Here is a 26,103-nt window from a genome sequence, read left to right as displayed (position 1 = left end):
GCCTCCAAGACGCTGCCTGCCAACCTTGCCCACCTCCCGGACACCTCTCTTCGCTCACTAGTCCAGCCTCTGGCCTTGGGTTCTTAGAGCCCCCAGCCTGTTTCTGCCTCAGGACCTTGCTGCTTCTCTCTTCTGCCTGGGGCGCTGCCCTGAACTCTGTGCCACCTCAGAGTTGTCCTCAGATCTCAGCCCAAATGTCCTCTCTCAAGCCTTTTCTGGCCATTATACCAGGAGCCCTGCACCCACTATCTTATTTTCTTATGTCACTTATCATATCCAAGATTGCCAGGCTCATCTCCCGGTTTCCTTGTTTCCTGGTAATGGTACGCACTCATGCCCAGGGCAGGCAGCGGCTTCCTTAGTCGTGTCTCTGTTGCAGTTCTAGATCTTAGAGCAATGCCTGCCCCCCAGTTCCAGCTCAGTAATCACGTGACATGGACTCAGGGAAGGCTGGAATCAAGTTATTTACCTCTCTCTCCGCGGGCTTTTCCTTTTCTGTCTCTCTCTGTTTCTCTGTCATGTATTTTGCAGGAACTGCATCCTGAAAAGCAGTGTGATGTAATGTTGGTGCTTGGGCCCTGGATCAGGGCTCTGGGTTCACCTGTCACTTGATCTGAAGTGCTGGTCACACACAACTGCCAACTGGAAGCAGTTACTGTAGAGCCACTCCTTCTCCATCGGCAGCAAGTCATGTGCAGTACTTACTAATATCACCTCTGGTGGTAGCTTTCCTCCTTTACCTTCCATCACCAGACTGCTTCCTCAGTTCCCTTACTTGTGAGATGCCCTGTGAGCTGGCCCAATACAGGAGTGGCCCTATAGGATATATATTGCTCTGTCCTCAGATGTGGCCCAAAAAATGTGCTGTGGACTGGAAGGGGATGATGGTCAACTAGGAGTCAATCATAGAGAAGGCCAAGTACCAAAATTAAGGGCTTAGCTTTAACTCTTCATTATTAGAAAGTTGGGGCTTGAAGGATGCGTTCTCTGGATTTTCCTAATAAAGGAATTCTTTATTTGGATTAAGAAATTATGCCTGTGGCTTCCCACGGTCGTAGCTGAACTCCCAGATGACCTTGCAGCGTAATGAGCTCTGACAGCAGGATGGCCTGGGCTTCGAGCATCATGGACAGTGACGTGCAGCTTGCCTTGTTCGTTTTGCTGGCAGTGTCACGTTTGGGTCGCAGGAGTTCAGCCAGTCTGACAGTTATGCAGAGCAGTGTGATGGGAATAGTTCTATAATGCTGACATCTGTAGGCAGAGCTTCATGAAGACGTCACCCAGATCGCCTGGGAAGGCCGCTTTGTTTGGGAGCTAATTCTTGGTAGGAAAAGTATATGGCCTTTTTCTTCCTTGCCTCCTCACAGCCTCCCATTCGTACCATTTCCACCTGTAATGGGGGACGGGTTGTATGTGTATACTTCTGGTCGCCTTGCAGTATACATTCTTGGCATATAGATGGCAACACCAAGACCCTTGGCTTTTTAACTTTTCTGCTTCTCTGGTATTTCTACATGAGATAAGATGTTAAAGAGTTAGAGGATTTTTCTTTAAAGATTTCCGGTGAGGTGATATAGAACTTACTGATATCGCCATGCCCGCTGCCCTCAGCTCCCTAAGTCTATTTTCTCCTTTCATATTTCTCCACTTCTATGACGCCTCTCTTTCCACTCAGATTAAAATTGCAACCTGTTTCCATATCTTTATACCAGCGATTTTCATCCGGTGTGCCCAAGAATGTTTAAAACATGCAATACCTGATCTTTTTCTTAGATTGTCAAATTTAAAAAAATAATGACAACAACAAACTTTGGCTGACAGACTTCACCACTTCCTTCTGATATATTTTTTATTTAATATTCTATTTTTCATTGAAGTAAAACATGTATATTGTTTTCAAATCTAATAACCATGTGTCCTTAAACTGAAAAACAGCGGCTCCCGCCCCAAGTCTCCTCCTCCCTTTGATTCTTACTCTCAGGAAGCAGCCTCTTTCAAATCACGGAGGTGCTGGTTCCGGCCAGTTACCTCCATATTTCTAGATCATGTGCTTGACTTGCTATTTCTTGGTTTTTCTATTGGAGATGACGTCTGTGGAAGATGGCCATGTGCCGTTCCACCACTTTCTCTTTCAGTTTCACTCTCCCCGTCTTTCCAGTATGGTCATATCTTGATATTTAGTCAAAACCGTATTTAGCATTTATGTTATTGTGCCAGTGTAAGCACTCATGGTGACCTACCAAATACAACATGATTATTACCTTCCTCCCTCAGCCCCTCCCTCCCTCTACTCCTTTCTTGTTTTTAAATTTCTCTCTAAAATATATATTTCTCTACCTATCTTCCATCTGTAAATTGATAAGGGCAGCCCTGGCCGGGTGGCTCAGTTGGTTGGAGCATCAGCCCATACACCAAAAGGTTGCAGGTTCAATTCCCAGTCAGGGCACATACCTATGTTGCCAGTTTGAGCCCCTGTCAGGGCACGAATGGGAGGCAACTTATTGATGTTTCTCCCTCACATTGATGTTTCTCTCTCTAAAATCAATGAATGTTCTCAGGTAAGGATTAAATAAATAAATTTATAAGGGCATTTGAAATCATAACTGCTATGTCTTCACCATACCTAGCAAAATTAACAATTCATTAATATCATCTAATACACAGCCCATATTCACATTTTCCTGATTGGCTCAAAGATGTCCTTTTACAGTTGGTTAGTTTGAATAAGGATGTAAATAAGGGAAACCAATGGCATTTAGTTGTTATATTTCCTAAATTTCTTTTATTCTAGAACAGTCAACCCCTCCTTTATTTGTGACATTGATTTATTGCAGAGATTAGATGTAGAATACTGCACATTCTAGAATAGCTTCCTTGTGATGTTGTTTAACTTGTTCTTCTTTATCCTATGAACTAGTAGTTATTTGATTAGATTTATTTTTAGGCAAAAAATATTCTATAGGTGATGCTTGTACTTCCTCTTTTATCATGCCATGAGGCAGTACTATCTGGGTAATCACCTTTAATGGTATTAGTTTGATAAGTGGATTCAGAAGATGGTAAACAGATCATTCCATTGCCAAAGTCCCTATCAGCTTTCCACCTAATGATGACCCTTACCTAGATCCATTATTTTATGGGGCACGGAATGTGTCCTTTGATTGTGTGGGTCTGTTCTAAGCCAATAAAGTGTTGATTATCTAGTTCAACTCCAGAAGGTCACCTTATTTTCCTTCCTTTACAAGTCTTGGTTGGGGTCAGGGGACTTCTCTGTGACCCGCATGTACTACCAAACAACTGGCTGAATTTACATGAAAGTAAGATGCTTATCCTATATAATAAAAGCCTAATATGCTAAGTGTCCAGTCAGTCGTGCAACCAATCAAAGCATAATATGCTAATGATTTGCTAAGGCCGCTCAACCAGTCACTATGAAGTGCACTGACCACAGGGGGCAGAGACTCCAACCAGTAGGTTAGCTTGCTGCTGGGGTCTGGCTGATTGGGACTGAGTGAGATGGGCCAGACATGCCCTGGAGCCCTCCCACGGTCCCTTCCCAGCTGGCCAATCTCTCCGGTCCCAATTGTGCACTGGTAGGGTCCCTCAGCCTGGCCTGTGCCCTCTCACAATCTGGGACCCTTCGGGGGCTGATTTTGGTCCAATCCCGCAGGCCAGGCCGAGGAACCCCACTGGTGCATGAATTCATGCACTGGGCCTCTAGTATATTATATTGATTAACATTTTATTTGGACATGTAGTTAGCTTTGCTGTTGGCTTTGAAAACATAAATAGGAAAATGGAAAGCTTGTCAGTCATGTTGAAAAGTAACTGGCAGGGGAAAAAAAAGGATGTTTGTGAAGTAGTGGAACAAATCAGGGGACTGTGCTTTGGCTTATAATACCTCCCTTCTCCAGGGTGGAAAGACTCTGAGGTCTTTGTGCCTGTGAGGGAGGTGGAGGGAAGCTTCCAGAATGGACACTGATGACACAGTCTTTGAGGACTTTTTGGTTGTTTTGTTTTAGTTTTTACTCCCCTAGTTTGCTGAGAAGTCTTTCATGAAGATTTTTCCTAAACCCTGTTGCATATGATTTAGGGCTTTTTCTTCCCTATGTAATGGGCCTGGGGACTCTTTGATGTGTTTTAGCAGAATTTAGCTTCTAAATACAATTTGAAACTTAGCTCTACAGTTTGAAACACACACACACACACACACACACACACACACACACTGACTTTCTCAACTGACTTTTTTTTTTTAACTTCAAGAAACTTCCCTGTAGGAACCAACTTCAGGGGCAGGACAGACCTACAGGCCATAAACGTGGATCTCCTTCCCAAAAGGCTGGGATGTGCAGACGTGAGAAACTGCATGAGGAGGGATTCCTCTCCACGTCTCTCAGCAGATGGGCCTATCTCCATCCTTATCAAAGTCCTCCCTTTAGAGGCAGATGAGTTCCTGGTATAAATGCCTGTCTGTTATCTTGGAAAGATAAAAATTGGTTACCTTTTTAGTGACTTCCATCATTCCCGAGTTTAAGTCCTCCTCTGAAATACTCTGCAGATCCAAGTGTTTATAATATTGAGGCCTCTTCTGCCATTTGAAATGACCTTCCATGTGCCTCTCAGTGACCAAATTGTGCCCTTTCAAGGCCCAGATCAGATGACACTTACCCTCAGCCTCCCAGAGAGATGCCATCACTTCCCATCCTCTAGACGCCCCAGCTCTCTCTCTCTCTCCTGTGACAAAATGATTTGTTCCTTCCATTGTGGTTCGTTCACATACTCATGTTCCTTCTCCTTTTTATCAGAAAAATATCAGTCTTTGCTTTGTATTGACCATAATTCATATTTAATAAATATTTTATCATTTTACATTTTAATAATTTAATTACTTGGGCAACTTTATTTTATCCGATGTTCCGCTCATATTTCAGCTATGCTTCAGATATCTGTAAGGGAATCTATCGGTCAGAGGGAGAGCCAGATTTTCTGTTTCCGAAGAGGGAAGAAAGCATGTGGAGAGGAATTAACATGGATTTGGGAGTCAGAAGACCAGTTTCGAGACTCACCTCAGCTCTTCAGAGTCAAGGAATGGGCGTGTCACTAGGAACCCCTTCTGATAACATGGAGATGTGAGCAGGAGTTCCCCAAGATGTAGTTAAGGTTAAGTTCATTGGAAAGAGGGAAGGGGAGAAAGGACTGTAGATGTAGGAGCAGTCATGGGTGGTGCAGAGATGGAGTGTTGTGCTCTCAAAGCCCTTCTGGTTAGTGCTGGCCGGGGACAGGAGGTCTCCCAGGAGTTGCACTCTAGTTGTGCTGGGAATGATGAGTGCTCAAGGCCCAGGAAATACTCGGGACAGAGAGAAGATGGTGGGGCTTGGGGAGGGAAGCCTAAATATGCACTTCACTCTTTAACCTCCTCTCGGTCTTGCCATGAACCTATCTAGCCCCAGCTATGCTTTCTCTCACTTCTGGTTTCTGTTATTCTCTCTTGGGAACTTCTTGGCTAAACTAATGAAGGGGGCCACTTCTAATGAACCATAACCAACACTTACACTGAGCCTCACATTAGGAAGGGAGGGCCACCTCAGAGAGCGATAGAGGTTCTAGCACTATCAATAGCCGCCTCTGCAGAGAACAGAAGTGAATCCAAGTTCCCCAGGCACTGGGCACCTCCACTACACAGGCAGCTGGTCCTTGTCTCAGAAAGACATTGGGAACCACTTCTTGGAGGTAAATCCTTTACCATCCGTCTGCCTCTCTCTGGGAGGTACACTCCCCTTCAGCATCAAGGGGGTATAAAGAGCATGGGATCTGGCATCAGTGGACTTGGGTTTGGGTCTGTTTATATGCTGTAAACTTTAGGCTAGTTACTTCCCTCTCGGATGTGGAAAGAGATGGAATACCTGCATTATTGCTAGATGGTAAAGAGGTTCAGATGAGATTTTATATTTATATTTAATAGCATCTTCATTATTCTAAAGCACCATAAGGAATTTCCCCCCGTTACCAAGTTATCTCAAAGGCTACATCGTACACAGGTGAGACTCAAAGCCCATGTTGTGGTCTAATGGCTGGCTCTTCTCTTACAAGTGTGAGCAGTTCCCTACACTTCCCGGCACCTTGCCTTCCTCTCCTGTGACACGGGCATGGATACTAGTTGTCTAGAGAAGAAACTTATCTGGAGTGGAAAGTATGCCAAGGAGACCAAGGACTGGTGATGATGCTATTTCCAGTACTACCTATTTAATTTTTTCCAGCAAGATTTAGAATGCCACAGTAGTTTTCTGGTGTCATGCTTGAACATGGCCTATCTGGTTGAAAGAAGTGATTTTGGAGTCCCATAGATGTTGCTGCTCTTTGCAAGTTAGGCAAGTAACCGAATACACGTATCCTTAAAGTAGAACAATCATGTCACCTCCCTGTAGGGTCGCAGTGAGGACTAAAGGAGGCGGTGTAAATAAGCCATCAAGCATGGTGTTTGGCATCTGGTGGGTACTCGGTGTTAGTTTTCTTTCTCTAGACCAGGGGTGAGGGACGTCTGGCTCACTGGCTGTATGAGGCCTGCGAAATCATTTGGTCTGGCCCTGCCAAGGCATTAGGGATGAGTTAATTAAATGTTTGACCAAATATAGCAGGCTGGTTTTTAACTTGATAATTTTGCATGGCCCTCAAATGATGTTATAAATATCCAAATGGCCCTTGGCAGAAAAAAGTCCCCCACCCCTGCTCCAGACTACCTAATGCTCTTCAATGTTAACCCTCATCAAATAGCATTGGCTAAAAGTTCCAATAAGGCCAGTATAGATGCTTTTACTTTAACAGGGTCCTAAGGGAAGGTCAGGTTGAGGTAAAGGGCGGAGCGAGCCAGTTATGTTTGTTTATTTTATAATAAACAATAGTGGTATCTCATCTCCTTCCCCTGGTCCTGAGCCTGCTGAGTCACTGTCCTGGCCCCTGGGCCCCATGATCTCTGGCTCTGTCTATGGAATACAGCAAAACCCACAAGAAGCCAGCACTAATAAGTGGCAGGGCATTTTGAGGGATTTTTGTTTGCGTTCCTGTGCTTGCTCTCCTGGCAAGAGAGGAAACCTTTAATGAGACTTTTCCTAAATGATGCTGCGTGTGCCATGCGGATTGTTTCCCCTCTGTTCTCCTAATAAATGACCATTTCATGAGGTCTCTTTTCATTTTTTTCTTCTTCTTTCCTGCTTCTCAGTACATTCCACAAAGAGCTTATTCCTCTGCTGGTTACTGATTGATGGTTCTACTCTGTGTGCCCTTTAATTTTGCAATAAACCAACAAGGAGTTGAGACCACAAACTTAAAGAGAATTGACTTATTTATTTGACTGGATTCACTGGAGCGACAGGCAGTCTTAGTCATTTCAGTGTGGTCCTGGGGAGGGCAGGACGCGTCCATGGGAAGGAACACTGGGCTAAGTTAGACAGGAGAGAGCTTACTTGTCCTCCCATCCCAGGGCAGTGGAGCATCTGTTCTCAGCCTCTCAGCGGCCCTTTCCACGCCCAATGGAAGCAGGAAGTCTTCCACAAGACTTGCCGTAGATCTAGGACTCTGAATTCACGGGGGCTTCAGTTGTTGGAAATGGATAGCCACTGCCTTGGGTCCTGTGCCCCTTTTTTCAAAGGGATCATAAAGGACTGCAGGAACCTGCCTAGGTCCTGTCAGGCCTGGCCTCTTGGCTGGGCGACCACAAAGACCAAGAACAAACCTCTGCCTCCACTACCACCTCCATCCCAGCTGTGTTTTCACCACAAGGCCAGGGGCGCTATCAGATGTCGGAGGCACTAGCACACTTCATGAATTGACTATCAAATACACTAAGAATCAATGAACGCTTTTCTCATTTAGCATCACCATTGTATGGAGTGACCAGTCTGAAAATAACAAGCATCATTTCAAGTAGAAAAACAAGAACAAACTTCTTGAATGGTTCAAGTGGATGATAAATAAACTAAGGATAGCCCCTGTTTGGAAACATAAATGCTATTATCATTTCTGTGTCAGTCTTACTCCATGCCCAGGGCTACTCCCGATGAGTTGAAGTGAAGCTGGAAAGACAAACTCGCACATGGAATGTGTCCCAGCTACAAATTCCTAGTCCAGAGCCCAGTGTTGGTTGTGGCTCTACCACATTTAACCGGCTGCCTGTTCTTACTCTGCTCTTATGTGGTGACCTTTCTTCTGAAACTCTTGTCATCACATTTTAGCAGAAGTGAAAATGTTAGCAGAGTGGTTCGTGGCGAAGACCGAAATAGAACCCAGGAGTTTGCGCCCTTTCTCTCGCCATACCTGCTGGAGCATGCTTCCGTCCCGGCCTGCAGACTGTTTCCACCTCTGCCAGGCAGCCTGCTGAGAGTTCACCAGCTTCTTCTTGCTGCTGAAACTCTGCCTGGTTCTTAAACATTCTGTTCAGTTTTCCTTGACATGAGACGTTGCTTTAAACAGCGTGAGACTTGGTCAGTCTGAAATCAGCAAATGCCCTTTTCTGAAGAAATGAATCATCAGATGCCCACGAGGCAATGAGAGTTCATGTTGAGAATCTGTTATGTGGTAGAGCCAGCGAAGGCCAGAGAGCCAGACAGGCTGGGTGTGAATCGGACCCTCCCACATGCTATCTATTTGGTTTCAAAAAATTGCTCCAGTTCTCTGAACTTTAGTTTCCTCATCTTCAAAACTAGGATAGTGGTGTTTACCTCACAGAGGTGTGAAGATGAAATGAGTTAATGTATGATAATCACTTGATACAGGGTCTGATACATTCATTTCCTCCCAGCTCCCTTCTCTCCTTTAGAGTGGGGACAGGGACCTGGAAGTACACAAACTCTCATAACATGCACACTGGAGGGAGAGAGAAGAATAACATACTGACATAACGAGAGAAAACTCGTACGAAATTACTTGGTGCTGATTCCATAGTGGAAGTATTAAGAACTGGGAGGTCAGTTGGGCCTAGTGCCGTTGGGAAAGATTTCCTGGAAGAGGTGGTATGCGAACTGCCCCAGGAAGGTGGGTAAAGCAGGGCATTTCTGACGGGGGCACCTGGGCTGGGGCGGAAGCCAGGGGGGCTATAACAAATACAGATAGAATGGCAATGTCACAGCCTCAATTTTCCCACTGAAGAGAATGATAAGTAAAAAGCTCATATTTGTTAGGCACCTGCTAGGTATTAGGCACTGTCTTAAGTGCTTTATATGCCAGTCATTTATCCTTACCACAGGTACAACTGTTACCTTAATTATGCAGTTGCAGAAAGTGAGGCACAGAGAGATGGAGTAATTTACTGAAATTATACAGGTAGTAGGTGGTGGAGCTGAGGTGGAAACCCGGGAGGTCTGACTCCAGAGCCCGCCCTCCTAACACACAGCGGCTGCTTCATTCGTTCCCAGCTCCCCTCACAAGGTCGTGAGGGGCAGCTAAGACCACTTGTGAGCATGCTCTGAAAACGAAAGCACCAGAGCTCTCTGTGCACTAAGTGGGGCGGGGTTTGCTGCACATGAGCCTCACCATCCCCTCCAGCAGCTCAGAGGCCTGCTAAGAGCTTCGCTTTCCTTTAGGACAGTACTCCAGGGGCCTATTCCCAAGCACCAGAGTGGGCGTTTGTCATCTGGCATTAGGGCTTGTGCCTTGCATGTGAGCTGTCCTTGGCCAGGACATCGCTTTATGGGTCTGTAGCACGTGATTGGGAGTTGGCTTGTCAGTGACCATGATGGGATAGCTCCACTCCAGGGCATTGCCATGGAAGGAAGCTGCCCCTACCCACCATGTAAATATTTAGTCATTTTAATGTATTTGTTCTGGACCTATTCTTGCGTCTCTCCTATGTTGACTCTGTTTAATTGTAGGTTATTATTGTTTGTCTGTTATTGTTTATTTGCCATTTATTTAAGTATGGACATAGCATTGATTCTACTCCCACACCCACCTCACCCCAACTCCTTTAAAAAACAAAACATCTTACACAATATCCCTTCCTTGAGGATATCAAATACATAGTTTTTGTTCAAAAAGCATTTCTGGTGAGGCTGCTGCCTTGAGAATTTGTTCCTAGGCAGATGGTTGACCTCCTTTTGGACAGATAGCGAGTGACCTTTGCTCCCATTTGACGCCAGAACTGGCTGCACACCTCAGTTCCAGAGTCGAGATCCTCGGTAGCATAGAAATATGAGGCACACACAGTGTCACCAGCCTCCTGCGGAGGTTTCCCGCCAGGGGGGTGAGACCAGAGGCCTCTCCGGGCTTCAGCTTCTCCCCACTGTAAGCCATGGTCTGTGCAGCTGGGCTGGGGCTGGAGAACAGCAAAGCCGCTGTCTTATCAGGCTGGACTCCCCCAAGAGCAGTATTTTCACACAACCCCTCACCCCCCAGGGAGCAAGTGACTCAACAGAACTGTTTTCTTGGTTTCAAATGAGGCTGAGGAGGGGAAATCAGTTAATAGCAGCCGTCTGTGATGGACTGATCACAAAGCTGTGTCTTTCTAATCCTCCATATAAATCAAAAGGAGGGGAATCCCCAGGGCCCAGGCGTGCACATGAATAGAAAGCACCATCAGATGACAAAAACACCTAAAAAGGTCAGCAGAAACTCAGGGGGCTGCTGGAAATTCACCTCGCCTGCCTGTCTGTGGGGCTCAGTGGGCAGCCAGGGAGTGGGCTGAGGCAAACAAACCACGCAAAAGCCGACTGGGCCACCGGAAACGCACGGGGCCATGGCAGGGCGGTTTCTTCCATGTCCGTGAACCTCAGAGTCATCCGACGGCTGGCCTTGTACCTCTCCAAGTCCCGGCTGCCAGAGACCTTTCCGGTCCGCGCTGACCGAGCCATTGCGCGCAGTTGCTGCGGCCATTGAAGCTGCTGTGACCGCACAGCGCAGCTCCCCAGTGTGCGAGCCATTTCCTGCCCCGACAGGATGCCGCGGGGTTGGGTGAAGGTGGAAACAGCACCCCAGCCCGCTGTCTGTGGCCTCCTTACCACTGTCGTTCCACCTGAGCCCCGGAACCGACACGTGCTAACCTCAGCCCCATGGGCTGGAACAGCCTGCCCGCAGTGGAAGGAGCACTTCTCGCCTACGTCCGGCTCAGTAGTTGCTGGCCCAGGGTTTCCACTCCGTCCCCTGCGTGCGCACCGCGGAGAAGTAGGCCGGGGCGAAAGCTGCTCTGCCGTGCCACAGCGTTCTGCTGTGTTTGTGTTAGCCAAATGGCAGGTGCAGTCCTACCTCCGTGCATTGCCTCTGAACTCAGCGGCCTGGGCAATGGCTAACACGAGGTGGGAGGGGTGTTATTATCCATCCCTTTGTGACTGAGTCTGTGCAAAGCTGTGGGGATTCTCTTCCTCCATCTGCCTTGCCTTGTGCTGGGTCAGTGTCTTCTTGAGGGACCTGTACTGGGCAGAGGGTTTCTCTAGCTGTGCCTGTGAATTGCACAGTGGAACCTACCAAAGGGGTGTTTTTCCTCCAGGTCCATAAGAGGAGGTGTGAATTTTATGAAGATTTCTCCCTCATTCTTTCTCTTTTTCCCCCCTCTCTAACTGTGCCACTGCCAGTTAGTTCTGTGTAGCATTTCTTAAGGCCTGAGATGATTAGAATCAAAGATAATGGATAAGCACAGCACCAGGACCAATTGAAATGGGTAACATTTTTTTTCATAGCAGCCTGCCACATTGATAATCATCACACATTCACTTTCTTCACGTTTTCTGTGGACTTAACACTTTTAGGTACAGAGAGGCTAGGGGCATTTCGCAGCATTGCACAGCAGGTGAGTGACAGAGCCAGGAATAAAAGGCAGCTCCCAACTCCCACGGCAGTGCCTTCTTCAAGCCAAAATGAAGTTTGATCCTTTTACCACAAATATTTCAAAAGGAAAATCCCCCACAGCCTTTCAGACTTTCCCAGAAAACAGTCGTCACGCAGACCTTTGCGATGGAAATAGCAGGCTGCAATCCTAGAACCTTATCAGGTCCTTATTCTCCAGCTGACAGTTGATATTCTCTGGGCTGAAGCTAATGAAGAATTACTTTCCCCATAATGAAATGATTTCTAATTTTCCAGAGCTTGGCAAAACTAAGCCCGTGAATAGTAAAACCAGATTTCTGATGCTCAAACCCCAAAATATTTGCTCTGATTTCTCACAACCAGTATTGGAGATCACTTTTCAAAGCTGCAAGTGACGGGAAGGGAGTTGTCAGGGGAGTTGCAAGGTGACTCTCTAGATCAGCCGTGGGCAAACTACGGCCCGCGGGCTGGATCCGGCCCGTTTGAAATGAATAAAACCAAAAAAAAAAAAAAAAAGACCGTACCCTTTTATGTAATGATGTTTACTTTGAATTTATATTAGTTGACACAAACACTCCATCCATGCTTTTGTTCCGGCCCTCCGGTCCAGTTTAAGAACCCATTGTGGCCCTCTAGTCAAAAAGTTTGCCCACCCCTGCTCTAGATCCACTTTTGGGGGGGGAGGGGGGACATACGCTGGTTCCCTTCCACTCTTCTTGTCCTTCTCCCTCTGCCTCTCACCCTTCCTCACCCCCACCCCCTTCCCTCTTTCTCCAGCTCCTACCACAGCAGACGGGTTGGGGACAACACCGTCATGGTTGGAAAGCAAGAGGAGAGTTTGGTGAAAACCACTCCAGGGCCTTTCTCTCAGGCCTTGGTGATGAAAGGACTCAATGAACCTCAACAGTTTCTCACAGGAAAATTCCAGCCTCTGTCTCCTTACAAGCAAGACATTGAGCAACCCTTAATGGAGCAGGATTAAAATTCAGGATTTCTGACTTATCCATGTCCTCTGCTTGGATAGAAAGACTAGGTCACGGTCATAGCTGTCGATCAGAATCATTTTAGGTACCCAAGGTCACATTGTTCAAAAGTGAACTTTAAGCTGATAGACTATTAATGCAAAAAGAGAGAAAATGAACGATGCCTCCGGAGTCTGTGAACTGCAGAGCCCTGTCATTTAGGGAGCGCCAGGGTTAGCGGCAGGTGGCTGTTTGTGGGCAGTCAGCCCCCGAGGTCCCTGTCTGTCCTTCAGATGCTGCCTCTGGCTGCCCAGGTTGTGCAGCGGGCGGCCTGTTTACTTGGGAGCTGTATCAGGACAATCACTGCATCTAGCCCCACATGCCCAGTCAAACTGATTTTGAAACTTCTCTGATTCTCTGTGTTAGATTGTGGCAGATTTCTGGCAAGGAGTGGGCGGGAGGAGGAAACGGGTGTTTTTATGGGCAGAGAAATGTCCCTGAGATGCCTGAGGTTGCCTTGTGATTCCTCTAGCCTAGCCCTAAAACTGGGCTGCACATAGACAGGAGTTCATGAAAAGTTTTCGTTTCCAAGCCTCCGGTGGGCCTGGAGAGTGACAAGCCACATGCATCCGAGGGCACTGAAAATCCACCAAAAAGATGGGCAGAATTCGACTAGGATTGCCTCCAATGCTTGGCACTTTTGTAGAGGCTGAAGCTGTTTCCCGGTTTGACTCACGGGCATTTATGAGTGTCAGAGTCCAGAAGGACTCTTGTCCTAAGATTGGGCTTGTTACCATGTAGCATTTTGATGATCTTTTCGTGTGTTCTTGGACCTTGTTTTCGAGACGTGGACATCAAGGCCTGGAGAGCTCACCTGTCCATGGGTCTGGGCTGGGAGTTCTCCCCCCTCTCTGCCCAGTGCTGCCTGAGGAGGGAGAGTGGGCAGGGAGGCCTGCACATCCCCATTCTGAGCGATTATTAACTATTGATCTCAGACCAGTGATTCTAATTCATGCTATGGAAGGTGTGGATTACACAGAAAGGGGAATGAGGACGCATGTTCATGGGTCCTTAAAAAAATCTTCCTTGTCAACATTGAGTTGTCCTGCTTACCATAAATATCTCTTCTGTGGAGCAAACAGGGCCAGGTGGCCCATTCCACCTCTCCTGCCCCCAGCTGAGCACAGACTCCCTCTTCTCTGCCACCTTCCAAAAGTCGAACAAAAGGAGCTTCCTCCCTTAGAGGCCGGGCCTTTGGGCCTGGCAGTCCCCCACTCTGATTGCTCCAGGGCTGTCCCATTTTCTCTCCTGTCCACAGAGGGTTGAATATGCCAAATAGCTATTCATGGAGGCCCCAGCAAAGATACTCCCAAATTCTTCAGTGTAGGGTGGATCAGACTAGACACATACGTGGCCCCATAAGGCAGAATGTATGCTGGACCAGGGGCAGGAAGTGTGAGTAGGTTGTGGATATAGCCTAGGTATAGTCTGGCTATAGCATAGCTGAGGAAAGATGGACCCCCATTAGACACAGAGATGAGTGGAGAGTCAGGCTCCATCGGTTAGTAGACTCTAGCTCACCAGCCCCTGACCCTCAGGGCTGATGGTTCTGCTGACCAGTGTACTCTGCTCCTACCCTCTTCTCTCCACGTACTTGCTCTCTTACGCTATCTTTTTGATAGTTAACAGAAATGAGTCACATATTTTTGTCTGTCTGTGTGTTGGTTGGTTTTTCATCCCTCTTCCTTCTGACCAAAATGTCATTCATTCCCACCCACCCATCTGCCTTACTAGGTCATTTGGTCTTTAACTGGTTCCTGTCTCTTCATTTCTTTTCTCTAGCTGATGATACATATATTGGTTATTTATGAATCTATACTCTGAAATTTCTTCTTTAGAGAGCTTCATGGTTCTAAACTGAATATAGATGTTATACTGCTCAATACAGAAGGGTGGAGTAGGATGCATTTAGAGAACTTAGGAGATAGAAGGGAAAACTTGGAACCCAGGGGCATGGTCTTAGAAAGGAGAAGTCTCCCCTCATCCCCTGTTTGCCTTTGGAGGGGAATTCTGAAAATGAGATTCAAGGGCTCTGTGGCACGATATGGGGGGCTCTTTGCTATTGAAGTGTACCTGCAGCATCCTACAGCCAAGAGAGCAGTGCAAGGAGGCCCTGGGGTGAATGGTCCCTCACACAGAAAGCTGCGTGGAGACAATTGTTACTCCACTTACCAGGCTTCTTACTGACCCGGTAGGTGGATGCACTCTTCTGTCTGAGGAGTAAACTAAGTTGGATCCCACCTCTTCTTGGATTCAGACATAATCATAACTATTTAAAAGAATATTTTCCCCTTAGTCCAAGAGTCCACTCTAGCCTTTCGATTTGTCGTAGGTGGTATATGTGTGAGGTGGGGGTGGAGGAGGGTGCTGTATGTTTCAAATAAGCCATACTTTTAGAGAAATGGAAAAAATGGCAGGTGCAATTTCAATTAAATTTTTGTTGCTTTTGGAATATATCAATAGCAAATATTTGTTCTTTGTCAGCAGTGGGCTGTATGCTGTACAAAAGGGGGGTCAGGCAAGGTACAGATCGGCAAAGAATAATTAAAGCCACGATGGGGCTGACTTTTAGTAAGCATTTTCCATTGGCCAGGCATGCAAAGGACATTATACACATTACCCAGTTTAATCCTAGAAACCCCGTGAGTTAAGTATCATCATGCCCAGAGAGGTTATGAACTTGCCCAATGTCACACAGCTAGTAATTGGTAGAACCCTGGATCTGAACTCAGGTCTGTCTGACTCCAAAGCCCTCACCCTAATCACTGTGCAAACTCCTCTTGCACAAACTTGGTACCAAGCAAGAGAGGTTCTGGTATTTCCAAGGGTGTCAAAACAGCAGGAAAGCCCCTTAAAGTGTCAGTCAGAACTCGTCGCCAGAAACCAGATAGTGTTTAGACTGTTGATAATTTGCAGTAGTATTTTATAAGTTAAAGACTGTAGTTTTCAAGTGTCCAGGTTGCCTCAGAGGCCAGCACATCTATTGGCTTCTGCCCAAGTCGTGATTATTTGCCATCGATACTATTTGGAGATGTTTCCATTCTGTCATTTTGCTGTACTCAGATTTAGAAAAACACAAGTCAGTAAGATGGTGTGATTAGCAACTCCCCGAGTTCAGTTGCTTGTACCTTCAGTGATATGGATTTCGGAGGCATAATGAAATGGAGAGGATTATTAGCAAAACCACTTAGGAGCTTATTCTCTTGCCGTTGGGGAGTGAAAATGTTTTCTTTTCCATCTACTTTTCCACTGGGAGTGGAACTGAGAGTGGTTATCTTTTGAGGTGCATGTGTAGAGTAGTATGGTTTTAGACTGTGAAGGGAATCATTTTAGTAGTTATGTGCAATAAAACCATATCTCAGTACAAGTTTCCACTATAGGACCCATGAAATAATAAAAGTGAGAAACAGTGGTCTGAATATTTTAGCAAGTGCCTTATCTTTTAGCATACAAGTTTCTAAAGAAGACATACAGTGCCTTTACATCTTTATTTTTTCCTCTGTATATGATGACATGCTTTGCAAGGTAGGTATTCAATAAATTTTTATCTTATTACACTTAGTATGTCATTAGAGCGCTATTTATTATCACCAAGCCATCTTTTGGAAGAACCCTTTTAAAAATAGAACTTCATATTTAGATCTCTCAGAAGTTCCTTATTGTTCTTTTTACTGGGACAGACAGATTTCACTGGTAGGTAAAGCACATGGTATTTTCAGACCAATGTCAGGATCTTATTGGTCTTGCTTAAATGATTACTATCTTTTCTTACTGAGAATTTTACACAAATTATTTTAATTGCATAAAACTTAGAACCCATATTGGTAGAAATGATCAAGTACCAAAGTGTATCCTGATGTAGAAAATTGTGATGGAGTGTTTTAGGCAATATACTAACTCACTCATCTATACAGCATCATTTCATTCTAAAGGAAATAATGACAACAGTGGCTTCTATTTATTGAATATTACTCTGTGACAGACACTATATTAAGTACCTTACATGGATCATTTAATTCTCAAAACAATTCTATAAGATAGATGTTTTTTTTTTTTTACCTATGAACAAACAGAGCTCCAAGGTTTAAACCTTTTCCAAGATTCACAGGGCCAGAGTCGGCATTTGAACCCAGTTTTAATGAACTCCAAGGCCCATATCCTATATTATAAAGATACAAATTATCACAATCCCTAATTCATGCTCCCGAATATGAATATTTGTTTCTTATAAGAGCAGACTGTTATTTGACCATTTCCAGCCATTTTAATTGAAGACATATCATATGTGGTTCTTACCGGTCCAAATGAAAAGTAGCAACATAAAAGAGTATGAGCGATAGGATTAGCAAGTTCTCAGTGGGATGCTGCAATAGCTGAGCTTCGCTGTACAGTAGTGGAGACCCATGAGCCTAGCTGACAACGAAGACCTTGGGGAGCTTGTCTTTGCTAATAGAGGCCTTCGTTTCTTCACTTGACCTTGCCATCATGCTCCCGTCTCAGCCCTCAATTAAGCTGCCATTGGCATAGGATTTATAAAGTGTCACTGGCCATTCAAGAGACAGCAGCAGAGGTGTAGCTGAAAAGCTGAACAATAAAGAATGGAATTGATTTTCATTTCTGTTCAAATCAGGAAGATAACAAAACCGTAACTGACCCCGGGACAGAACAAGACAGCCCAGCTAGGTGCAAATTTCAGAGACTAAATGCCTAGTAACCTTTGCAGAAGGTCCATTTTCTCTGACAGACCAAGATGCTCATGGTTTCTTTCTGTCCAGACCTTGGGAAACGATCAGTTATTGGTGATGTCGAACTTTTCCAGGAGAGAATCTGTATCCATTTTTCCTGTTCGTTTCTAAACAATAGAGTAAATTTTATAAGTGAGAATTTTTAAGGAAAATAACAGGTTTTCTTTTTTTTAACTGAACCAAATGTAAAAATATAGTATGGCCATGGACCACATGAATGAGGTAATTTTAGAGTCTTTTCTAGGAATTTTGAATGTTATGAACTTTATTTTGCATGGGTAGGATGATACTAGTTTGTGTTTTAAATAAATAGTGAGACTGGACGTCTTTTGTTAGACTATAATTAATTCAAAAGAATAGTGTTCTTCCTTTAGGTATGAGTCTTATTTTAATTTCATAAATTTGGAAATAAAACTCTGACTTTTGATTTAACAAGGGAAGAAGCCACAGGTCCCCTAATTTTAAATTATTGCTTTTATTCAGCACTAGTAACTAGGGTTGTGGATATAATCTTAAAAATGAAAGTTTAATAAAGTGTGTACGCTGGTGTATTAATCTTCTGGTTAGCCTTCTGTCATTCAGTCCCAACTTCCTCAGCATTGAGGAAGAATTGATTATGGGTTATGCTCTGAAAGACAGCCCGTTTCCTGTGTTGTGAATGACCTGTGGCTTTGCCAGACACACTGGCCTGCAGATAAAACTGATGAAAGTCAGCAAGGGGGTTTTCCTACCTGTGTACTTATCAGTCTTCCCCCAAGCCACAGTCTGCCTTTTGAGAGCTCTAATAATTAATTTGGTCTTCTCTCTTCTCCCTTTTCCCCCACCTTCTCCCTGTCTGTTCACAGGTTATCTTGACGAATCAAATTACAACCCATCTGAGTGGAGCCCTAGCTTCTCAGGCAGACCTGGTGTCTCCAGCTGATGACTTGTCCCTGTCTGAAGGTAAGGGATCTGTCCTAGAGGGGCTGAAACTTGACACTGACCTCCAGCCCCACAACCTCTCTGCTCCTGGGAGAGCCCAGAGATCAGCTCGCAGGCCCTGGCCAGTGAACCCAGCCAGAGCCCGGCGATGTAGGCTTGGCCACCTCTCCTGGCATCTGATCCCTTATATTTGGAGAGTCTCTTGCTCTGTTACTGTAAGTGAGCTTCCTTTTCCACCCGCTTTAATGGATGGGCCTCCATCACCTCCACCTTGAGGCTGGTCACTCCTCTGTCGTTGCTTTGGGTCCTTGGTGTGAGGCCTGGTGACCTGCTAACTGACTGTTTTCTGAGACTGATGCTGGAAGGTTGCTTTACCAATGGTCCTGCAGCAATTTAGCCTTTTCTCATGCTGGGTGTTTTTAGTCCTGGTAAAAGCAAACACCAATGTGATGTGCCGGGGATGTGGCGTTCCCTGTCAGCTTTACAGAAAGATTAAGAGAAATGCTCCATGCTGGCAAATCTGCAAAATTTTCTCCACCTTCCCATGCTAGCAAAGGTCAGGCCAGCTACAGTTTACATAGCGAGGGGAATCACACCTCTGAGCCAGTGGGCGGTTTCTAGTTTTAGTCAAAGCTCTTACTTGACATTTCTGAGTTCTGCTAGTTGTACTCTTTCAGGGCAGAATGCTGTGGGCCTGTGTGTATGTGCGTAGCTGTCCCAGGTTCCTCTGCACTTTCCTTTTTCTGAGAATTATTCGTGATGGACTATGTGGGACTTCCAGGCCTCATAAGGCTCCCGACTGCTCAGGTGATCTTCCATGGATTGGCCTCAGTTTATGGTCCCCCAAATAAAAGGACTATACCCCTGCTTCTCAGTGGTGTTTTTTAAAGTGAAAACTAATAATTTATTTAAAGCAGTAGTAAAATGCACTTGGTACCCTGCTTCCACATCAGCGATGCATTATCGCACCCCCATCACCTGGACTTAGAAGCCTGAATCATTTCATAACCCTCCCCCCTTATATTCTTTTCACCATCAAGTCCATGTAGTTCTTCCTTCCAAATATCTCTCTCCCATTCCTTCTTTTTTTACAATTTGAACTGTGATCAGCTGACTCATTCAACTTATAATTGGATTATTTTAATAAAATTCCAATATGCCTTTCCAGCTGCAAACTGCCATTTCCATTCTGCCGCTATCAGGTGGAACTTACTGCTTGGGCTGTGTTTTCTTTGTCACTTTCCTACTGAGAAATCTGTGTTTTGAGAATGGGCTAAAATCAATATGCTGATTTTGAAATATTCAGGACTTTGTGATTTGTCATCTGAAAGTCGGCCAGAGTGGAAGTATTTACACCATGGAAATCAGCAACTGCTAAAAATCAGGTTATTTTTCTTTTCTTTTGCATGAATCTGTTTCCAAAACACCACGAGATAAAGTCAGTACTTCTTAACACTTCGCAGTCTGGTCTCTCCTTCCTGTTCAGCCTGCACTGACATTTCCTTGGCTCCTATGCCAAGCGTGTGGACTTACTGCTCACCGTTCCCTCCCCCCCTCGCACCCCCACACCCCACACCCCTCCCCCTTGGGCCTCTGCTGGGACATCCCACCTGACCTTGAACAGCATTTCCCTTTTTCACTTCTACCTCTGCTTCTCTTCCCAGATCCTCCCACTCCTTCGAGGGTTACAGACCACCTCTTCCACAAAACCTCCTCGTCTGTCCCAGTAGGCATGGCTCTCACTCTCTGTTCCTCCTCTGTGGTCCCTCTACCTGCTCCGCTATATAAAGAAAAGGTCTAAAAAATTTAATTTAATTTTTCATGGTTTCCCGACTAGATTGGCAGATATTTTAAGGACACAGACTATCTTGTATTCTTTTTGTCTCCATGCTGTACCTGAGTGACTAGCAAAGTTCTAGGCACATTTAGGCAGTAAGTAAATGCTGAATGAATACCCCAGTTATTACTTTGTAAAAATAGTAACCATGAGAATCACATAAGGCACCTACGAGCATCATGAAAAATTGTTGTAATATTTCACACGCCACAGACACACACTGCACACATTTATTCAGCTCTGAGGAAAAGAAAGTATCTTGTTTCTTTATTTGAAAACCAGTAAGTAAGAGTACTTTGCTTTGTCTTGGCTTCCTGGTTTATCTTAAACAAAGAAGAGACGGTGAAACAGATAACAAAGGAAATTGCTTTGCTCCAGTGTAACCCTTCAAGAAAACAGTAACGTGGTATTTGTGGCAAAGGAAGGGTTACCAGCTCATTCTTAGACAACTTTTTCTTATTATGGAATCCGAGGGAAGATGGAAACAATTCATTTTTTTAGGTCTTTTTTTAGGTCTTTTACTTGCATAGCTGAGCAGGTGAAGAGGCTATGGAAATATTTTTCTCCTGAAGTCTATACTGAAATTCCTTACCAGTGAATTAAAATGAATAGGTTTCTTACAATATTTATACCTATTTAAATGCATTACAGTGTTCCTTAATGTTACTGTGATTCATATGGATAAATGGCTTTGTTGTTTCAGGCATTCGTGGTTTCATTAGCTTGGTGATCTTGAGCAGGTCTTTTAATCACTTTGGCCTCAGTGTTTTTTCTGTTAAATGACAAGTGAGATGAGTATAAGCTTGCCAGAAGTCTTTTCTAGCTCTAACATTGGACCATCATACTGTGGGTCTGAAGATCAGGAGCATTCACTAGGTGATGGGTATTGAAAAGCCTGATTTTTCAGACTAGGAAGAATGACCTTGTTGTCCTACATTAGGCATCATAGGAAAGATCTTCAGAAATCCTAGCATTGATACCTTCGGCATGCCTACAGCAGCCTCCTCTCCCTATTGCTCTCTCTTTCTCTGTAAACTCTCTGGTCTTGTCTGCCCGTCGCTTGCTCTCTCTGCCTTTCTTCCACACAAACGTGTGCACAAGAGGTGTGTGCAAACCAGTGCAAGTGGGAAACACCCTGATTAGGGAGCTCAAGGTCCCCCCTGACCTGTAATGGATTTCAGCTGCAGAACAGAGGGAACTGCTTAAAAGGCACTCCCTTGCAAATAGTTGGTGAGAACCAGCGGCCACTGGGCAGCCAGCGATAAAATGATCCTAGGGGACCTGAGAGAAGTACCCAGCAGGGGCTGGTTCGGGAAATGAAGTCCCTTCTGCTCTGACACAGAACAGGGAATGCAAGTGACCTGGCCCAACTGAGAGATCTCTTCTATCCCAGTGATCCCTACTATTAATATCTGCCAGCTGCAGGCCCAGAGCATCCCCCTGCTGAGATCAAAAGGACCACTATCTTGGCTGGAACAAGGTCATCTGCACAGGGCTGTAAACAAGCCGGCTGGCTCAGGGACCTCTGTAGGGGAGGAGAAGTCAGGAGAGGGGAGGTGCTCTCTCACGCTCCTTTAATCTCCCTGGACCAGCTGTTGCCTCCCAGTGTTTGTAAAGTTGAGAGTTCTTTGTTTTTGTGTTGCTTTTTCTCCCTTATTAAATGTGTGGCTAGGTTGTTGCTTGGATGATGTAGGCCCATGTCCACTGCTTGGGCCCGCTGTATGATTCTCTTCCTTGAGGTTTCGTTCCCCTGTTGAGTTATCCAGCTCCCAGGTGGGAGAGCCGCAGAGGGAGGTGTGGACCCTGGAGGCCAAGGACTTTCCCAGTGTCACTCCTGTTGCATGGTGTTGTGCCTGGAGAAGGATGAGGACAAGTTGAATTTTCTCTGTTTAGTTAAATAACTTCTATACGTACCGTGTGCTTATCAATTTTTAGCCTGCCTTTCACAAATGTTATTTCATTCAGTTGTGAGAATGGAACTTTCAAGACTTATGCAAATCGATCAAAATTATACTGTGAACCTAAGGGCAGATATCAGGATTTTCGTTCTTATTATCTACATTGTTCTCAAGCTGGCACTGTGAGTGAAAGTATTTTTTTTCCAGTGTTTCATTTCATTGACAGAAACTCAGGCATCTAGGTTGTTACAGCGGTCAGTGACTGGCTATTAACTAGGTTATCCTGATGGCTATTGATTAGGTTATTATGTTGGTAACTGACTAGGTTATCGTGACTGTTCTGGCCAAGGACATGTTTCTCAGATGCCCTTGCCAGTTCTTCCTGGTGGTCAGCGCAGATACTAAGAATGATTGGATCTTGGTCACAGGGAATGTCCCCTTTGCCCATAGTGATTAGTAAAGAAAGGATCTAGCAGTCCAGCTGGCCTAAGACACCACATTTTATTCTGAAGTCACCTGAGATTGGACCAGAAGGACTGGCTGGACCCCTGTTCAACAAGCACAGTTGGTAGGTGAGATGGACATGCAGTGACAGCAGGGCCTGTGTAAGACTAAAGCTCTGCTCAGCATAGGCTGCTAGCTTTTCCCCCCTGATGATTTAATGAGATAGCATTACTTCAGTGTGGCGACACAGCCCACTTCAGCAGCCCAGAGGCTTCGTGGAAAGGAAGCATCATCAGGCTGCCATCCTGGCATTCCCAGCATTTGGCATGTTAGTGTTCTTCTATCTGCAGTCATAGTTTTTGATAGATAATAGCACTTAAAAACTAAAAATGGCCCAGCTGGCATGGCTCAGTGGTTGAACATCGACCTATAAACCAGGAGGTCATGGTTTAATTCCTGGTCAGGGCACATGTCTGGGTTTCAGGCTTGATCCCCAGTGTGGGGCATGCAGGAGGCAACTGATCAATGATTTTCTCATCGTTGATGTTTCTATCTCTCTCTTCCTCTCCCTTCCTCTCTGAAATCAATAAAAATATATTTAAAACAAAACAAAACCTAAAAATGAAAAGTGCATGGATGGGTTGAGGAAAAAACACAAGAGAAAAGGCAGCACTTAATAGAACCAAGAGTGGTTTCTAATTTTTGTACAGGAAGCCTTTTTATTTCAGTTGAATTGATGACTTATTTCATGTGCAAGAGAAAGTATTTTAGGATTCATTCTCCCCAAGAAACCATCCTTGCAAAAAGCTGGAGTCCACTTGAAAGAGTATATGCAAGTACGTGGCTTGTGTCTCTTCTAAAATAAATTCACCAAGGAGGAACAGCCCAGAACAGTTGGGGCGAACCAGGGACTCATGGTTGTGAGAGACGCCGACTTCAAAGCATGGTATGAATTTTCAAGTTTTATTTCCACTCTTGCTTTCCAGCTGGATCTGCTCTGGATTTACTGCAGGATGTTTGAAAATGTGGCTCCCTGCTAATCTCAGACAGTTGCTATGATCAATGGTTTCTTTCATTTCCGATAAAAAACACTGGTGTTTCTGCTTAAATTGTGTGTACTTTCAGCTTTATTATTGTAGTCGTAATTTATTGTCCAGCATTACCCAAATTTGTAATCCATTAACCACAGACTTTGGGGTGGGTTGGTCAAGTTAGCAGAACTCTCTCCACACTTGGGCTCCAAGGCCCTTCACAGCCCAGTCCCAAACTAAACATTCACTGGTGTGGGCAGACCAGGTACAGATGGGTATGGGTGGAGCCGCCTGAAAAGTCCACCTCTCAGGGCTCTGGTGCAGGGTGGCTATAATTATTGCTTTGAAAACATAAAGTGTCACCATGTGACTGCAAGGTTAATTAACAACTGTGATCAACATTGTTAACATTCGCATTTCTATAGCATTTTAAAATGTCCTAAAATGATGAATCACTTAATCCACCTCAAACCACCAAAGCATGAAGGAGACTTGCTCAAAAGCCACACAGTGAGTGAGAGGTGGTGGTGCGGGGAGCAGAAGTCAGAGCCCCTCCCATGAAAGCCTAGATTTGGACACTGCTGCCCCTTAGGAGTGAGTTTTAGATAAAAACGTCCAAGTATCCTGGTGACCTTTCCATTTTTGATTCCAAAGCCACAGACATATATCCATACAAACAACTTACTTCCAGCAACTGTTCAGATACCATGAAAGGCCTAATTTATAGAAAAAGATTAGAAGCACCAAAAACCTTTGGTGTTTAGCTAAAGAAAGCCTAAATATTATGTGAGTCGGGTGGTAGTGGCTAGAGTTGAGAGGGATTGGGCCCAGTCTACAAATGTCTATAATTCTCAAGAGGGAGAGGAACTCGAGGGTTTTCAGCAGGGACCAAGGGGTAATAGCACCACGGCCTAGGGGTCAAATGAGAGAGGGAACACTGAAGTCAACCACCAGGAAGTACTTCCTGTCAGGAGCCCTGTTTTGCTAGTGACAGTTTGCCAAAGAGAGACACGTGTGAAGCAGGATCAAATGAAGTGGGAGCCAGAGCATTCTTCGGGAAAGTCTTTGAAATGGTTCATGGGAGGCTGGGCTAGATTTTTGAAAGTATTTTCCCCTTACCCCTCTTTACTCTTTAGAATTTAGAGGTTAATTTCTCAGCTGTTAATTTCTCAGATGAAAATGTTCATGTTACTCTCAGGGTCATGAAGGCAGAAAGGATGAGAACACCAAAGCCAATTTTGTTAATTGCTTCAACCACAGAGATGATGGGGCCAAAATCCCAGAGAGTGGGATGCCAAGAGGTGGTGTGATCCCAACGAGCTTCAAGGTGGAAGGATTCTCTTGTTTACCATCATTAAAGAGACTTCTATACCAGATACAAGAGAGCAGAGATCATAAAGAGAGGCTGGTTTCTAGTTTGTGCTGTAATGTAGCATGCATTTTTGATGTTTACTAGGATTTGGGGAGGATTGTAGCAAGGTCTGCCAAGGTGGTCTGTCCAAGGACAGTCCAGCTGAGTTCTGACCTAGGTTTGGATCTCTCTGACGGCATTTCTTTTCTTCATGTTTCTGATAAGCTACTCAATAAATATCAGTTGGATTAAACTGTATTTCATTTTGTCATACTAACATGTCCCGTTTATTAGCTGCATTCCTGCATATATTAGCATAGTTTTAGAGTTATGGTTCCTCAGAATTTTTTTTGGCTGGATGAAGAAACCTTTAAGTGCCTTTCATGTGTTGTGGACCCTTACCATATGCACTATGTTAATGTGACAGGAAATCCAGAAATTGACAAGATGTGGGCCCTGCCCTCACGATGTTTACAGTGGAATTTGAGAGTAATTCTAAAGGAGAACAATATTAAGGAGAATGTGTGTACTGCCTTCAGACAGTATGGCATGAACCAGAGGCTCCAGGAGTTAGGAAGAGGGGATCTTTCAGCTGAGGCAAATCTGAAGGGTTCAGAGAGGAAGATGTAAGAGTAGGCCTGGGGGAGGGATATGGTTTCAATAGGCAGAGAAGAGTGAAGATCAGGGAATGCTATCAATAAAGACTTTAGTTCAAAATGGGCCCCTCATCTCTCCCGTCATTCTCCCCCTCTCAAAATCTGTTCCAGCCACACAGCCTCCTCTCTTGTTCCTCAAACTCACCCAAGTGTTTCTGCCTCTGACCTTTTGCATTTGCAATTCCCACTGACCAGAGCACTTGTGATCTTCCTATGTCCTGCTCCCTTACTCGTCTGTCTCACTCCAGTCTCCTCTCCTCAGAGAAGTCTTCCTTCATCCCTTTAAGACACAACCTCTATCCCTATCCCATCCTCCTCTACCTTTTAACCCAGCTTTATTTTTCTTGATTGCCCTTATCACTGTCTGCCCTGTATTAGAAGTTTATTTGTTTGTGGGCTTATTGT

At 44.9% G+C, this 26,103-nt stretch overlaps 1 protein-coding gene across 1 annotated transcript in view; it reads left to right on the top strand.

Annotated features, from left to right (window-relative positions):
• The window catches only part of RAD51B (RAD51 paralog B), a 521,923-nt gene that overhangs the window by 335,890 nt on the left and 159,930 nt on the right, over window positions 1-26,103 (top strand). The window contains exon 8 of the mRNA XM_081088043.1: window positions 18,406-18,502. Coding sequence (XP_080944169.1) covers window positions 18,406-18,502 — 97 coding nt within the window. The remainder of the gene's footprint in view (window positions 1-18,405; window positions 18,503-26,103) is intronic.

This window comes from Myotis nattereri (assembly GCF_964212035.1).
Source record: "Myotis nattereri genome assembly, chromosome: 1".
In the NCBI taxonomy this organism is placed as follows: Eukaryota; Metazoa; Chordata; class Mammalia; order Chiroptera; family Vespertilionidae; genus Myotis; species Myotis nattereri.
The sequence above is the reverse complement of the archived record's forward strand: the minus strand, read 5'-3'. Positions and strand labels throughout refer to the sequence as shown.